Source organism: Aythya marila (assembly GCF_965140915.1).
Source record: "Aythya marila genome assembly, chromosome: 1".
In the NCBI taxonomy this organism is placed as follows: domain Eukaryota; kingdom Metazoa; phylum Chordata; class Aves; order Anseriformes; family Anatidae; genus Aythya; species Aythya marila.
The window spans coordinates 22,572,537-22,588,739 of record NC_139042.1 but is presented as its reverse complement, the minus strand read 5'-3'; the positions used below and the strand labels follow the sequence as shown (position 1 = coordinate 22,588,739).

At 46.3% G+C, this 16,203-nt stretch overlaps 1 protein-coding gene across 2 annotated transcripts; it reads left to right on the top strand.

The window, feature by feature from the left end:
• Positions 1 to 5,164: 5,164 nt before the first annotated feature.
• Positions 5,165 to 12,391, top strand: HMGB1 (high mobility group box 1). 2 transcript variants are annotated; one of them, XM_082755670.1, is made up of 6 exons: positions 5,215 to 5,321; positions 7,581 to 7,673; positions 8,067 to 8,229; positions 8,497 to 8,642; positions 9,603 to 9,777; positions 11,739 to 12,391. In XM_082755670.1, exons 3-6 carry the CDS (start codon positions 8,080 to 8,082, stop codon positions 11,913 to 11,915), a joined length of 648 nt encoding a protein of 215 aa, XP_082611796.1. In that variant the 5' UTR covers positions 5,215 to 5,321; positions 7,581 to 7,673; positions 8,067 to 8,079; the 3' UTR covers positions 11,916 to 12,391. The 2 variants fall into 2 exon arrangements, with proteins under 2 accessions (XP_082611795.1, XP_082611796.1); XM_082755669.1 differs by lacking the exon at positions 7,581 to 7,673 and having other exon boundaries at positions 5,165 to 5,321.
• The last annotated feature ends 3,812 nt before the right edge of the window (positions 12,392 to 16,203 follow it).

The window sequence follows — 16,203 nt, the reverse complement described above, 5'->3', positions numbered from 1 at the left end:
TACACTGGACTGAGTACTACTACCTTTAGAGGAGATGGTCCGTGAATGTGGGCAGCAGCATCTTGGGCTCCTTACAAGGAAACACTGCAGCTAATAATTTTTACCTTGGTGGCACACTTGAGTGTACAATCACATAAATGGCCAGGAGATTTTGGAGAGGAATTGTATATTTGATGCAGTGGTTGCAGAAAGTCAAAGAGATGAGTGGATGTTGCAGTGCAAGTTTTGCTCTCAGCAAAGCAAATATCCTAGCGGGTCAGCAATTTCAGAGACAGTGCAGTCCTGGAAGAACATTTCTTGAGCTCCTTTTTGCTGTTGGAGCTGAACACAGGTCACGTCTGTATGAAACTGCACTGTGAGCTTCAGAGAAGCACTTAAAGAAGTTACATGCTTATACAAAAGTAATAAGATGCTAAAGGAATCACATCATAATGGTAAATCATTTCCATTACTGTTATGATGAAGTTGTTAACTATCTGTACACATTTTCACTGTGAAAAAATGTGCGTGGTGTAATGATCATCAGAAGAAAAGTCCATAATTAATGTGTTTTCAGCAGTTTCGCCCACTTTGTGAGCTCAACAGTGGGCATAGGCCAGGCCTATGAAATACGTTTTCTTGGATACTTTATGTACGTGTTAATTCCTCAAAAAACTTAGATATAAATGTTGTTCATTGTACGGATGAGAACACTGTGTGAGTACTGGCCGTGATTTGAGATCAGCTCTAGGAATGATGGAATTGTCTGCAGGGCTCGCGTGTCAACAACAATCAGCTGGTTCGCAAATGAAGCACGGTAAGGAAATCACTGCGGCGGCACCGGTCCCATCGCTGCTCCCAGCTGCCTCTCCCAGAGAGGAGACTTCATGTAGTTATCTGAGGTTACCGTGTTGGTCTGCTCCTGCTCCTCAGTTACCACTTATTCACACATCCAGGACAGCCGGCCGCCCGTTGGCATTGAAAGGACACGTGGCCTTCTGAAACCCCGTTCTCTTCGATAATGCTGGCTAATAAAAGGGAGCCAGCAATATATGCAGGTTACTTTATGCACTCTGCACAAATCCTGCTGGAAAGGCAAAGCAGAGCACGTTCTGTGCATTGTGACTGTTTGCAGGCGTGCTCCATCTCCTTGCTTTGAATGGAAAGCTCCTTCAGAAATAAGGAAGTATTTAAAGTATCTCTAGTGGATTTCAAATAAGACATCGGAAGGGGGAAAATTGGTTATAAGTCTGCATCTGATAAGCAGCTGGGAATTGTGTTCATATGGGCTGTGTAGAGGCTGGCACTGCAGCCTCAGAAAAAGGGAAAATATGGGCTGTGCTTTTTCAGAGTACACTGCAAACAGCCTGTCCCATGGTATAACTGGAAGTGCTCTCAAAGAATGACAGCCTAAATCCCCAGCAGCTCCATCCTAAGTACATGTGGCCAGGTGCCCTGTCTCTGCAGATGTTTTGCTCTCATTTTGGGCTGAAAACTTAACATTTTTTTTTGTGGAGACAGGCTTTCAGATCTCATTAAAAATAGCCTAGTAGTGGCTTTGGATTTGACTGACAAGCTAGTTGTTGTGCCAAATTAGATATAATACACTCTTAATTTTGATCTGAAGAAACAAGGCTCTTTTTGCTCAGTAGGGAGGACCGAGTGACAAAATCCGGAGTTCCAGTGACGACACTGAATCTCTTTATTGTCAGAGCAAGCTAGGAAATCATCTGCCTGCCAGCCAAAAATGCTGGGGAGCAGGCAGAGTTCCTGACAGAAAGCAAAAGCTGCATAAGAGAGTGGTGGCATGGCCCAGTAAGCTTCTTAGCCCAGGGGGAAGTGTGCTGCCCCATCCTGTGGTGTTCCTGTGTCTTATATGGAGTTGATGCAAGTTCCTTCTCTCACCTCTGTCAGCAACCACAGAGCTTCAAGCAAGACTTTCGGAGGCCTCGCTTGTCATAGTTCGGCTTCCTTGAAAATGCTGTTGGGCAAAGAGGGATCTCACCGGGGTGTTTCACAAAGTCCTTTTGGGAGCTGGGAGGTTGATGCCCACTCTGTGTCTCCCTCTGGATTAGTGTCAGTCAGATGGCTGCTGTAGTCTGCTCCATCGATGCTTGGCTTTGCTGGAAGTCTTAAGTTATGAACTACACAGAGGATGTTCTAAAGTGGGAGCGTAATTTCAAGTAAATAAAATTAAAATCTATTTTCATCTTAATTTGATGGGAACTCCTCTGTTATTGCTTGAAATACACTGTTTAGAAGAACAGTTCTCTCGTTGGAGGAGCCTTTCTCTCGATTCTCTGCCTTATCTCTAAAGAAAATGGAAAATGAAAGGTTGTTTTCCCAACCAGTTATGAATATATGGTATGTATTTCCAAGTTCAGCTTGCCTTGCATGGAACAATATTTGAGCCAATAAACTCCTTACAAACATTTCTACTGGTTTTCAATAACTAGCTACAAGGGACGTTGTAAAAATGGAAGTATGTGAAAACATACATATAATAGAAAACATGATCTTATGCACTGCTTTCTGTGCAGTGCAGCATCCAATCCATGTGACTTTTCCCAAAGTATGCTGTAGTTTGCAAAACATCAAAATTACTACATCGGGATTTTGAAACTTCCTGTGCAGCTACTTACTTTCTTTCCAGAGCAATCGTGTTGTGATGTTATGACACGAGTGCGCTGGGGACAAAGCCTCTTTGCGTGAGGTCTGAGGTGGCTCGTGTTATCCAAGCGATCGCGATGACTGCACCTGTCATATGGGTGGTAATTTGAAGCAGATTTTGACTTCAATAGCTTGCAGAAGAAGGCATGTTTGTAAGGGATTGGAAGGGATGTGGCACAGCATGAACAAGAGAAGAAACATGTAGTGCTTCCGTAAAAAAAACGCTGGAGTCTGCAGCTGATGAGTAAATTCTTTTTTATTTCTGTAGTCAGGGGCAGCAGAAGGAAGCCACCAGGCTATGGAAACCTGTAGAGGCCTCGGGATAAAAAGAGTGGAGATGAGGGAAAGCCTGTACCAGAATGTCGTGCCATTAAAATCTCCTCATTGCTCACCTTCTTCTAAATCCTTGGCTCTAGACAACAGCTGGAAATAAATGCTTCTCATTCCTTCCAGGTTTTCACAGAAGAAACTTTAAAGAAGTTCAGTATTTGTAAAGTTATCGGCTCAGAGAAAAAAGAAAAGGACCTTCCTTGAGACAGAAAGTGCCAAGTGCCTGCTGGGAGGTGGTTTGCATCTTGTGAGGCTGAACAGCTCAGCTTGCTGTATTTTAATTTTTATTGCCGGCCTTCTAAACAAGAAGCTATTGTGGCCTGTATTGAACCTGTATATTCCTTCTGTGTATAAGTATATTTAAAGAAGGCAGTGAACAAAACAACTACAGTTTGTTTCACATCACCTAATATTGACAGGTAGCACGCTGGGGCCTGACTTTGTGTGGAGTTAAGACTGTCACCACGCTCCGTCCTACGTGGTAACTCCTCATAGAGCAGCACCTGAGGCCTCAGCTAAGGGATTTGCTCGTTTTAGACACCCGCTGATTGTAACAGCATCCCACAAACATTTTAGAAATGCTGCCCCATTTAAAGAAGGAAGAGCGAGCACCAAGGTTTGTCCAAGGGTCATCGAGCTGTAAGGCTGTGTGAAAATCCATCTCTTGCGGTCTCCTCTGTAGCTTAATTCCTTGAGAAGAGCTGTGCCAGGTGACTGCTTGGCTGAATTGTCACAGGGTTTCACAGTGATTCATCTACTGATACAACTAAAATGGTTCAATCCACCTGACACAGATGCAAAAGAGTAGAGAACTGAGCCATCCTCCCACCCCAAAAACGTGGCTGCAGTGAGCTAGGACCAGCATAATTAGCATCTTTTAAATCACATTAGTGTCTAAAGAAAGAGGAAGCAGAGGATGCTAAGTTATTGACCTTAGACCTGGCTGCCCTGGTAACTGGTACAATTATGACTTTAAGATGTGGGTTTGTGGCTTTTTTTGGTTTATTTTTAGAAACTCTCAGTATTTGTACAGCTTTCCATTTGTGTGGGCCTAACATTAACAGACTACCCTTCTCTTAAGTTTCTCTCTTGCTAAGAATTAAGCGAGCAGTGCGGGGCTAGATGAAAAAGGGGAGGTTGTCTTACACATTATCCTTCTTGGATGTGAGGGGTTGGCTTTGTTTGGGATCTGAAATAGGTCTTGTGCTAGGATTCCCCTTTCACCGTGGCTCATTGTATTGAATGCCATTAGCCATGGTCCTACGGGGGTTAAAGTAGTGACTTTATCAATTAGTTTGTTTTGTTAGATGATGATATTAGTTTATTTTGTTAGATGATTATATTTTTTTTGTTAGATGATTATATTAGTTTATTTTGTTCGGTGATGATGTAGGTTAATGGCTAAATTTTGATGTTGGTCACAAACATGTAAATAGTTAATTTTGACAGCGTGCTGCATTATTGTGTTCTCTTAAAGCTAGTTCATTTTGATAGCGTGCTTTGCTACTGTGTTCTCTTGAAGCCTTTGATCACGTTTTGGAAGGGGTTGCAGCCTGAAACACTAGGGTTTGGGATATTTCCACATTTAGGTGGCCTGCAAAGCGCTGAGGATGGTGTGGACCATGTCTTGATGCTGCCTGCTGCTTGTAGCGCGAGGCGCGAGGTAAGGAGAGTTCATAGCGTGTGTTTTATTCTGTCACTTAATAAACGTGCTGGCTATGAGCAGGGTTAGCGCTTCAGGAATCACCGTGACACGGAAACAGCAGGGCGAGCTGCGGCCGCGAAGGAAACATCAGCCGGGCTCGCTCCCTTGTGACTCCAACCCCCGAGCGGGACAAACGCTGCCTGTCGGCACCCCGCGGCGGTGCGGGGCCCGGCCGAGCCCCCCGGAGCCCCCCGCGCAGGGCGCTGCGGGCGGGCGCAGCCGCGGGGTCCCGCCGCGGGCCGGCAGCGCCTCAGCGCCCGCCAGGCTCCCGCGCCCCGCCGGCGGCCGGCTCCCTCCGCTGACTTTTATATTTGCGCGCCCTTTCGCTCCCGGGTGACGTGTCCCGCGCCGCGCCCAATCGGCTCGGCCCTCTGGTCAGGACAATGGAAGGGCCGCGGCCAATGGGCGAGGCGGCTGGCTTGGCGGCAGCCAATGGGCGCGGGGCTGTGTTGAGAGTAATGTTACCAGCGCCGAGAGTGTGAGGAGGCTGCGTATCGATCCCGCTCCCACAGCCATTGCGGTGCATTGGGCTTCGCAGCGACCCAGGCAGCGCTGGGGCTGGGGCCGGGGCGAGCGGCCGGGCGGGCGTCTCTGGGGCCGGGGGCCGAGCGAGGGCTGCGTGCGGGCACCCACACGGGTGAGTACGAGCCCGGGCGGGGGGCGGCGGGGCCGGCCGGGCGCGCTCGCAGCGGGCCGGGCTCTGCCTGCCGCCGCCACCGGCACACCGACAGCGCTGCCCGGGCACAAAGGCTGCGCCCCCCCCCCCCCCCCGCCTCCCCTCCGTGCCTCCAGCCTCCGGCTCGCTGCCTCGCAGCCCGGCTCCCGGCGGGGAGAGGCCGGCGGCGGGCGAGGGGCTGGCAGTGCCCGGCCGCCGCCGCGGCGGTGGGGGCGAGGCGGGGCGGCGAGGCGCCGTGCCCTGCTCGGGAGAGGCTCCCCCGGCCGCGGCGGGGCCGGCGCTGCGGTGGGGCGGGCGGGAGGGCGAGGAAGGGGCCGGGAGGGAGGCGGCGGCGGAGCCGAGCCGGCGGCCGGGGCCGTGGAGCCGCTGGCCCCGCAGCCGCCTGGCTGTAACATGGCTGACGGCAGCCGCCAGCGAGAAAACAAGGCGAGCGGCGGCGGCTGAGCAGAGAGGAGCTCGGGCGGGCGGGGGCGCAGTTCGGGGGAACTTTTTTTTTTTTTTTTTTTTTTTTCTTCCCTCTTCTTCTCCTCTCTCTCTCTCTCTCTCTTCTCCTCTTCTTCCCTTCCTTCCCTTCTAGGAGGAGAGGAGGTCGTGAGGGGAGAAAAAAATAAAAAATAAAAAAATAAAAATGGGGTTGGGGGGGGCGGGGGGGAAGGTTTAAAAGTCTGCGGAGCCGGGAGCTTGGGGGGGCTCTGCCCGCTCCGCCGGGGCTCGGGCACGGCGCTGGGAGCGCGCCGGCCCCTGCTCCCCCGGCCCCTGCTCCCCCCTCGGCGCCCACCCGCTCCCCACCTCCCCCCTCAGCCGCCCTCCCTCCTGCTCTCTTCCCTCCCTCCTCTCCCTCCTCTCTCTCCCTCCCCCGGCTGCAATGGCTGAGCCCGTGCGCCAGGGTAGCGGGCGCCCTCACACACACACACACACACAAAGGGAAGGGAAGGGAGGAAGGAGCCATGTTCTGTAGCCGCCAGCGCAGCGGCCATTCCGCGCCTCGCCCGCCTCCTCTTCCTCCTCCTCCTCCTCCTCCTCCTCCTTTTTCTCCACGGGGGGGGGTCCCGCGGCCTCCCCGCCGGCTGCGCCGGAGCCGAGGGGGCGCTGGGGGTGCCCGGCTGCTGCTGGGCGCACAAAATGGAAGCAGCCCGGGTCACCTCCTCCTCCTTCCTCCTCTTCATCCTCCTCCTCCTCCTCCAGCAGCCTGCGCCATGCCCGGGCCGCCCGGCCTCATGGCGGGGGAGGGGGGGGGCGCTTTGTCTCCTCACAGGGTTTTTATTTTTTTGGGGGGGTGGGAGCGTGGAGGGGGCAGCAGCCCCGAAGAAATTCCGCGAATAAACTTTGAGGGCGCTCCCGTCACGAATAGCGGCGTTTTTATCCTTGCTGGGCATTTTTATTTTTATTTTTATTTTTTGCCGCTCCCCCCCCCCCCCCCAAGCAGAGCCCTGAGGGGGGACCCGCGACGCCCCCCCCCCCCCTCCCTCACCACCACCCAAAATGGCGGGAAGGCGGCTTTTAAACCGCCTCACAGGGCCTCAGCTCCTCACGGGGCGCCCCCGGCCACCCCAAACTCCTCCCTGGGGGGTTTTCGGCAACATTTCTGCCCCCACACACACACTTCTCTTCCCCCCCCAGCTCTGGGAGCCATCCCCGTGGCAGGGCAGGAGCAGCTCCCGGCGGCGCTTCAGCCCCCTTCTTGTTTACTTGACAGAAACTTCAAACCGGACGTGTTTAGTCACGGAGCAGAAATCTGTTTCTGTCTATCCGCCAAACCGATAGGAAACGCTGCCGCTGTGGCAATACGGGCAGGCGGCAGGCTGTTTTTTTCTCTCTCTCTTTTTTTTTTTTTTTTTCTTTTCCAATCCCTGCTGAAGGGCAGAGTTCGGCAGGGCGCGAGCGGCTTTTTCCAGGGAGCTGTGAAGAAAATGCTCCGCGTGTCTGGCCGGGGTGTGAAAGCTCCAGGAGGGTGTTTTTTAATTCCTGCTCCGGCCCCGAGAGAAGCAGCTAGTTCTCTGGCGGAGCACAGCCTTACTAGGCATATGTAAATGTCATACTTCTCACGTCCCCGGCTTGGTTATAACATGTTTGACTGAGTGCAGTGGCCCATTCCTGTATTTCTAGGTATAAAGAGTAGGGTTTTTTTTTTTTTTTTTTTTTTTTTTTTTTTGTAGCGTACTTAAAGGAGAACGATAATATATGGCATATAAAAATAATGCATATTTTTTTGCAAATAAGCCCCAAAGGTCTACAGGGCACGGTGGTAGAAAGACGGGCTATTTGAAGAAAGAATTTAGTAACCGAGAAGGCCAGCTGAGACAGGATATTCAGGTACTTTTCCCCCCATTTCTTTCAATACAAGGTATTTCTTTCAAGCCTATGATTGATACACTAGGAATAAGAGTGTCGCCTCCCTTGTGTTGATGACAGTGCTTGCCTACAGATTGCTCGGAAGCAACATTTTTGTTTGTAGGAGACCAGAAGTACAAGTTTCCAAGGCCCTTTGAGATTTCAGGTTAGTTATATGCGCCAGGTTACCTCAGACAGTCATGGTAGGGATCTCCAGTAAATACTCCAGAAGAGAAACTTTCTTCAGAGTGTGATTCTGGGATACTGCTCTGACAGGTCGCATTCAGCATAGTTGTTCTTCGTGGCTTACTTCCTTCCTGCCTTGGCTTGTGGAAAGTAAAAGTTGTAAAAGTGTCTTTTCTTGCTTTGCTACAGAAAATCATCAAAAATGGGCAAAGGCGATCCTAAGAAGCCGAGAGGTAAAATGTCTTCATACGCCTTCTTTGTGCAAACCTGCCGGGAGGAGCACAAGAAGAAACATCCAGATGCTTCAGTGAACTTTTCAGAGTTCTCAAAAAAATGCTCAGAACGATGGAAGGTAAGAATAACTGCTTAAAAACCAAGCAAACAAACAAAAACAACAACAAAAAAAAAAAACACACAAAACCTTAACTGCCTTCTGTGAAATGTTCGAGATTGTCAGTTATTTCTTTAAAAGTTCAGGTTTTGATGCGTAGGAAGTACAGTTGTAAGGTGAATGATAACTGCCCATCATTCTCGCCTTACCTTTAGCTCCCTCAACTGATTTTAGAATGGACCCGGATGTGCTTTTCAATCTTAGAATGTGATTTTAATTGCCTTGCAGACTATGTCTTCTAAGGAGAAAGGGAAGTTTGAAGATATGGCAAAGGCTGACAAGCTTCGTTATGAAAAAGAAATGAAAAACTATGTACCACCTAAGGGGGAAACAAAAAAGAAGTTCAAGGATCCAAATGCACCGAAGAGGCCTCCGTAAGTAGATTTCTAGTTAGGTTGTATCACTCAGGACCGTCACACTAAACTTTACCTATAAAGGCATCATTTTATCCATGTTTGGGACCTCTAGAAATACAAGGTTATACCGCTGGTCAGGAAATTCAAGTAAAGATAGGTTGGGATTTTAATTGGGACTACTAGAGTTTTGTCTTCAGGTTGGCGCGCTTTAGGAAAGTCGGAATAATGTCAGCTTTTAAAAGCAGGTGCAAAGATCTACAACCCACAGTTGGTGACTGACGTTTCCAAATTTTGTGAAGAGGGCTGTTCTCAACAGAATGGTGATAAAATGTTGCAGGCCCTCTTACCACCTGTTGGCTTGAGCAGGAATTTTAGTTGGCAGCCCTTTTGAAGTTAGAGGCTTATGCCCAAAACAGGCTAGAGGGATGGTCTTGCACAAAAACAGCTTGGAAGATTTCAGCCATTGACTACTGACTTGGATTCACACAACATACATTCTGTGTGTGTGGCTTAAATGAAGCTAATGCTGAAGGAAACAGGGAAGTTCCTGTACAAAAGACTTTGTATTTGGGCTGATGCTGTCATTTGGAAATCCTCATTTTCACCAGAAATTATCGCTGTTTCCCTGCCTTCAACACTTCTGACGTAATACTTGCTCTCCTGTTGCCGTTCAGTCATTCTCTTTAAGAGTTTTCTCTGCATATGGTGTATAAAATTAGCCCCTCTGGGGGTCCTGCCAAAAATGGGACCAGATGTGCGGCATTACTCGGAGATGAGGATGTGTTCAGTTTTCGTGGTAGTTGTTTTATTCTATTATCTTCCATTGTAATTCATCTTTGCTTCACTTTTAGGTGATGTTCCAAAGCGCTCTTAAGAAACAGTAACAAAGGTCACAAAACTTTCTGTTACAATAGGTTAAAGTCTAAAATTAAAATACTCTTTTTTTCTTCCTTTTTTCTTTTTTTCTTTTGTCTGTAGTTCGGCTTTTTTCTTGTTTTGCTCTGAGTTTCGTCCAAAAATCAAAGGAGAACATCCTGGTCTGTCCATTGGGGACGTCGCGAAGAAACTGGGAGAGATGTGGAACAACACCGCTGCAGATGATAAACAGCCTTACGAAAAAAAGGCTGCCAAACTGAAGGAGAAGTATGAGAAGGTAACGCTGGCATTTATGGAGGTGGTGTGGGGAGAGCAAGCCTCAATTTTTAGATACTTTCCCATTCTCACGTGCTCTTAATATTGCAGATTGTGCTGCAAATTTTCATACACAGATGACAAATGTCATCTTTGCAGGGCGATGTCACTCACAGGGGCATCTGGTTCATTCTCGTAGCGCTGAATTGCAGCCCTCTGTGTTGCGTGTCCTCCATTCATCTGCAATTCAGGCCCATCGGTGGTGCCGTCATGTCCGTATTGTTACTAAAACAATAGGTCACAGCAGTGTCTGCCTTCATTTGGTGGAATTAAGTAACATCAGTAAAGATGGTTCTCTTGTTTTGGAGGTGTTAGGCATTGGTAAATATCCCCAAATATTAGAAGAAGTAAAATAACGTAGAAGCTGGTTTCAGTTTATTCTTGGGTTAATCCCAGGACACTTCCAAGAAGCGAGTTTCAGGACGCATTTTTTCCTGTACCTACTTTGTGTCTAGCTCCTTTCTAGTAATTAACATGGTTAATAATAGATACGAAGCAATATATCATAGAGTTCCTTGAATTATTAAAGCTCAGCCCCGCCATCATAACGGCAGCTGTAGTCGCGCGTTGTGCACAGAGCAGTGTGAGGTGTGTTTTTATTTCCAGAGGCAGATTCCCATCCCAGGATGAGGAAACCACAGCGGGAGGGGATGGGTGTCAGCTTGTACTCTGATTCTGCTTCAGAGTGGTCAGCATCCACCTATAGCTAATGTATGCCACGGATATCAAGCTGTTTACGTGCCGTGACCTTTCCCTGGCCATTTCTCCCGCTGGCAAACAAAACCACCTCAAAATTGTAGCATTACAGTGAGCAAGGTGGCCCCTTTTGGACCTAATTACGTGCTGGAGAGGAATTGGAGGTCTAGGTTTCCTGTATCGTCCTACTGATGCAGCTAAAAGCTCTCCAGTACGGTGACTGTTGATCCAAAAAGCTGCGACAACACACCAGAAACTTTGTACGTGGTTAAATCACTAATTTTTAGTCCTAGGTACCTTCATCTTCATTCCTTATGCTTCAAGATGGGGGTTTTTAGGTGCAGTAATTTGTGTGTTTCACTGCTTGGCCTTTGACGTAGTGGATATTGTGTCTTCTGAAGATCTAGTGCTAAGCTTTAAGGGAGCATGAGGAAACTGTGGGGTGAGAGGGGCGTAATGTTTACAGGGTGGGGGATATTTGAAGATCTGGACCATCCGCGTAAAGGTGTTCACGTTTCTCTCTAGCTGATAAGTTGGAGAGTCCTGGAGATCGATTCTGCTAGTATTGTTTTTATGGTTTTGGCATAAAGCTGGGAAGTCTCACCGTTTTTCTGGCTTGGTCTCCCAAGTGCAGCTTTGACTTCCTCTAACAGGAACTGAATTTTGTGCGTTATAAAGCACTAGAATAAATTTATTGCATGCAGAAGGTGGCACTGTCTACCCTTTAATCAAAGTTCTTATACCTTTTATTTTGGAAACTTCAGCTGGGCAGAATTCGGTATAACTGCTCTTTGCTGAGGCATAACATCACAAATCCTGGGAAGTGTCATCCTGATGTGTTGCGGATGGCTAATTATGATTTTGTGTCACAGAAAAGTATTTTTGTGTGCGCTTCTTCAGCCATCCTACAAGGTAGGGCTGGGAAGGGACCTTAAGAGGTCTCCCTTCGCTTTGTTTCCTTATGGGGAAGCGGGTTCAGCTGTGCCTCTCTTTCAACCCCTTCCTAAAAGCCAGCCAGTGGAGATCCCTCAGCAGCCTTAAGCAGCGTGTTCCAGCACCTGAGTGTCCTTCTGGGTTAGAGGGATCCCGATCCCTTGTTCTCCTGGTGCTGGGCCTCAGTTCACGTTGTTGGAACTGGAGCTACGACCCAAGTGTCGTTCGGAAGTTGCTCGGAGCTCTTGACTGGTTAAACTTTAAGAGAGATTCTTCCTGCTTTTCTCCTCCAAGGATATCGCTGCATACCGGGCCAAAGGGAAGGTTGATGCAGGCAAAAAAGTAGTTGCCAAGGCCGAGAAGAGCAAGAAGAAGAAGGAGGAGGAGGAAGACGAGGATGAAGATGAGGAGGATGAAGATGACGAAGAAGAGGAAGAAGAGGAGGACGAAGATGATGATGATGATGAATAAGTCTCTTTTAGAGCAATTTCTTTCTTGTCTATAAAGCATTTAACCCCCCTGTACACAACTCACTCCTTTTAAAGAAAAAAAAAATTGAAATGTAAGGCTGTGTAAGATTTGTTTTTAAACTGTACAGTGTCTCTTTTTTTGTATAGTTAACACACTACCGAATGTGTCTTTAGATAGCCCTGTCCTTAGTGGTATTTCAATGGCCACTAACCTTGCCTGGTACAGTGTGGGGGTTGTAAATTGGCATGGGAGTTTTAAAGCAGGTTCTTGTTGGTGCACAGCACAAATTAGTTATACATGGGGATGTAGTTCATTTCTCATCTTCAGTTGTCTCTGATGCATCATAAAAAAAAAAAAATAATTGTTGTTCTGTTAACTGAATACCACTCTGTAATTGCAAAAAGGAAAAAAAAAAAAGTTGCAGCTGTTTTGTTGACATTCTGAATGCTTCTAAGTAAATACAATTTTTTTTATTAGTATTGTTGTCCTTTTAATAGGTGCCCTTGAAAATCATACTTTTTCTTTTCTTTTTTTTTTTTTTTTTTTTTTTTTTTGAGGGGAACTCATCTTTTGCTTTATTGAATGCCCGTTTGGGATCACGTGAATATTACAGTTTTCATCTTTCATATAACCAGCTGATAAACAAAGCTTTGATCTACATACCCTGCATAATCATGATAGGGTAAGAAAAGAAATATATAGGCATATGAGGAAAGGATATTCTTCCGTAACTGGAAACAAAACAAACAAACAAAAAAATTTCAATCTCATCAAACCTGATACTTGTTCAGAATTTTGTGAAATGTAATATTCTATTGAGTTGCATGAGTTTACCAGTCTTGGAGAGTTGAGAAGTATAGAGTTCAATTTTACAGAAATTAAATACTTTGGGGTGGGGGGGAGGGGGGAGGGAGGGAGGGGGTGTTAAATTCTGTCCTAGAAGGACCCATAGGAAGAGTGTATGTCCATCCGGTGGGGAGAAATTTACAGGCGTGACTCCGTTACCATGTAATGGAGGTTGTGTTTGTAAATCTCTGAACACTAGCGAGAGATGAACATACCTAAAAAGTGTAAAGTTAAAAGCATGAAATTACCATATTTTTTGGTGACAGGTCTGGCGATGGCCACGGGCTTTATACCATGAAACTCTCCTGGTAGCAAATGGCCCACGAGAAATGATTTTTTCTTTCTAAGATTTCTATAAATGGTACCATTATTATTTGTTAAATCTATGTAAATTCATATTTGTATTCTTGAAATTCTAGTTTTAGCCCTTTAAACAAAGTTGTATATTGTCTCAAATTGAAAATGAGATAAGATGTATTTTTCCTGTTAGGTTTTATACCGCACTCTTGATGTTTGCCCATTTTTAAGTTAAATATAGCTGTATGGAAAAGTACATTTTATTAAATTTTGCATTAAAAAGTGAAATGTTTATGGTATACCAACAATGTCTAATTTGGTCAAATACAGTTCTCTTCCAAAACCAAAGCTAAGGGTTTTTTTGCATATTTAGTAAAACTTCAAGTGCTGGCAACTGTAACTATTTTCACATATACCTGCTTACCAGTTTGGGGGACAATTTGGCAATTTTGTGGTTACAAAATTATGGTTCTCTTAAGTGCCAGTGTTTAAAAGGAGAAAAAAAAAAAAAAAAAAAAAAGCATTCTTGTAATTTTACACGCTTTTGTGATGGAGTATTGTTTTGTTATACAATTTTGACTTTCAGATTCTTATTTCAATTTGCATTTATGTATAACTTCAGGAGAAATATTGAACATCTGAATCCTGGATGATACTAATAAACTAATAATTGCAGAGGTTTTAAATACTTAGTTAAATGGCTCACTTAATATCCTAAAGGGTTTTCTTTCCTTTTTTTTTTTTTTTTTTTTTTTTTTTTTTTTGTGTTGGCGCTTTCAGATATGTTTACGTCCCTGCTTTCTGTTTCAAACAGAAGGAAGATGACCCTTCAGAAGCTGGTGACACAGGCAACCTAGGACAGATGAGTTTTAAACCGGGTGTTACCCGTTCAAGCGGTCCTAACTGATGACAGAAATTTTTGGTGATGAGCTTTTTTGTTGTTTCTTCGGGTCATCAGAGAAAAGCAGATGGGATTCCGGTTCTTGGAGCAAGCCTGCTTGATGAGATCCCTGTGATTTTGTGCCTTTTGTTCGCAGCGCTCGGTGTTGGCAAAAGTCAGGTAGAGGATTCAGCTGACCTTGTGCTTACCCAGCAGCCAGGCGCTGTGCTTGCCTTCAGCTCAGGGGTTAGCAGGTGGATAAGTTGAGCTTGCACTTGTTTATCAGACGAGTTAGTGGTTGTTCTCCTGGAACACCTGAAGTGATGAAACCCCTGCTTTTGGGGGAAAAATACATACCTAGGTAGATGGGTTCTCTGAAAATACAAGTTTCTGAGAGCTGCTGCTGGAGAGGACCCCCCTGCTTGCTGCCTCTGGTCCCCCAGGAGCTAGGTCATCCTGACAGGAGGCGCAGCCTGGTTCTCAGCAGGAGCAGGACAAACGTGACTGCCACGAGGTTACCTGAGCTGAGGTGGGTTAATGCTGACAAATGTCAAAATAAAAAGCATTTTTGAAGAGCTTTAACCCTCACAGAAATGCTTGTAGAGGAAAAAGAGCTCCCATTCTAACCCCAAAAAACGGGATTGGTTTGGTGAGAATGTGAATAGTAATAAGAAGTAATTATAACTTGAATGTCATTTAAATTCATACTGATTTCACAGCTGTTCATCTCAGTTAGCCTAGCGTCCTGGAGGAGAAGCAGTTGCTGCCACGGGCTCTGTGGGTATTATAATGTTAAACTGGTTTAACTAGAGGTAGAGAAAGTGTTCATCGCTCCTGCAGGCCTCTCAGCAATCGCGGCTTTTGCTGTCTAGCAAAATCTTATTTAACAAAATGCTTCCAGGTAGACAGGCCAGCAGAAGTCTGAAGCAACAGGAACCGAGTGGCTGAAAAGCTTTCTGCAGCTTGGTTGGGATAATGCTGGCGCTGCTGACACTGGGCCCCTGTAAAGCTGCTTTCAGGAGCATAACAAGGCTGTCGTGGTGGAGGAAAGGCCGAGTAAGAGCTGCTGTAGGGTTGCTGGAAAGCGAGAAGAAGGGGTTGAGTAACTCCCCCAGCAGAGGAGCTGGTCAGACTGCAGCAGCAGCGTCCGGTTGTTTATGTGGGTGATGAGCAGAGCTCGAAAAAATTAATTTTCACTAGCCTAAGGGTTAAAAGAGCTCGTTAGAATAAACGTGCCTGTTTTGGCTTCCCGGCTATGCCTAGCAGAGGATGAAAGGAACGAAGCTGACGAGCTGTGTTGGGTCACAATACGTTATTCAATACTGAATCCATAACAGACACAGGGTAATTAACAGACAGGGGTAATTAATTAGCACCATTTCCAGGGTCTGCCTGTAGTAGCTGACCACCTTGAGGCTCCTAGGACACAGCCGTGCCCATGGGTTATTGATAGCGGTGAGGTTCCAAGTGTGTTCAAACAACGCTCCTTCCTCATGCTCTCTAGCTTACCCTCACACCGTACTTAAAGGACTACAGACCACATCTTTTTGGGGCTGTTTCAAGAGAAAATGGCCACGTGTGGCATTTTGCTCGGGCAGGCTGCGACAGGCATCATTCTAGCCCCCGAAATACGTTAAGGGGTGTTGGACAAGTGAGTTAGTCCAACGCAATGCTGCAAACTGGTGTTAATTAATAAAGGTTTTTTTCCTGGATTTTGGTACTGGATTGCACCCTACATCTGAAAAAAAACACTTGGTGAGTTTTATTCATAAATAAACTTTATTTAAAATTAACGCCATCTCTTATTCCAAAATCACGGATTTGTAGACAAGCTTTCACACTTTCACTGAGTAAAAAAACACAAGAAGTAAATCTCCAAGAGTTTTGTATGCTTCTGTAGAAATTGTCTTCTATTTTGTATACATCGTGCTCCCCGACTTTCCTTTGACAGTACCTCAAGCAGAAAAACAAAAATGGATTTTTTTTTTTCTCCCACTGGATTTGCTATTAAGAATGAAGGTCAGATTGCTCTTAGGGCTGCTTTGTGCTATTGAAAACTACAGCGTGGGTTCTGTTCCGAGAGTGCCTAATTTTGAAATCCATCTTGCTGGAGTGATTGCTGCTAGAGGTGACCTGCAAGAGAGACGAGACTTCCCTTTTGCTACTTCACAGCGGAATGAAAGACTTCGGCTATAAATGAGCTTCGTTTACCTGTTTTCTGCACCAGAAGCTCCAGCCCTTCAGGAGAAGTGCTCTGGATCAAGC

Excerpts from the sequence above, each read along its gene's own strand:
- HMGB1 (XM_082755669.1), top strand. The coding sequence starts at position 8,080 with ATGGGCAAAGGCGATCCTAAGAAGCCGAGAGGTAAAATGTCTTCATAC. Across the intron at positions 8,230-8,496 it reads AATGCTCAGAACGATGGAAG|ACTATGTCTTCTAAGGAGAA; the intron begins GTAAGAATAACT and ends ATTGCCTTGCAG. Across the intron at positions 9,778-11,738 it reads TGAAGGAGAAGTATGAGAAG|GATATCGCTGCATACCGGGC; the intron begins GTAACGCTGGCA and ends TTCTCCTCCAAG.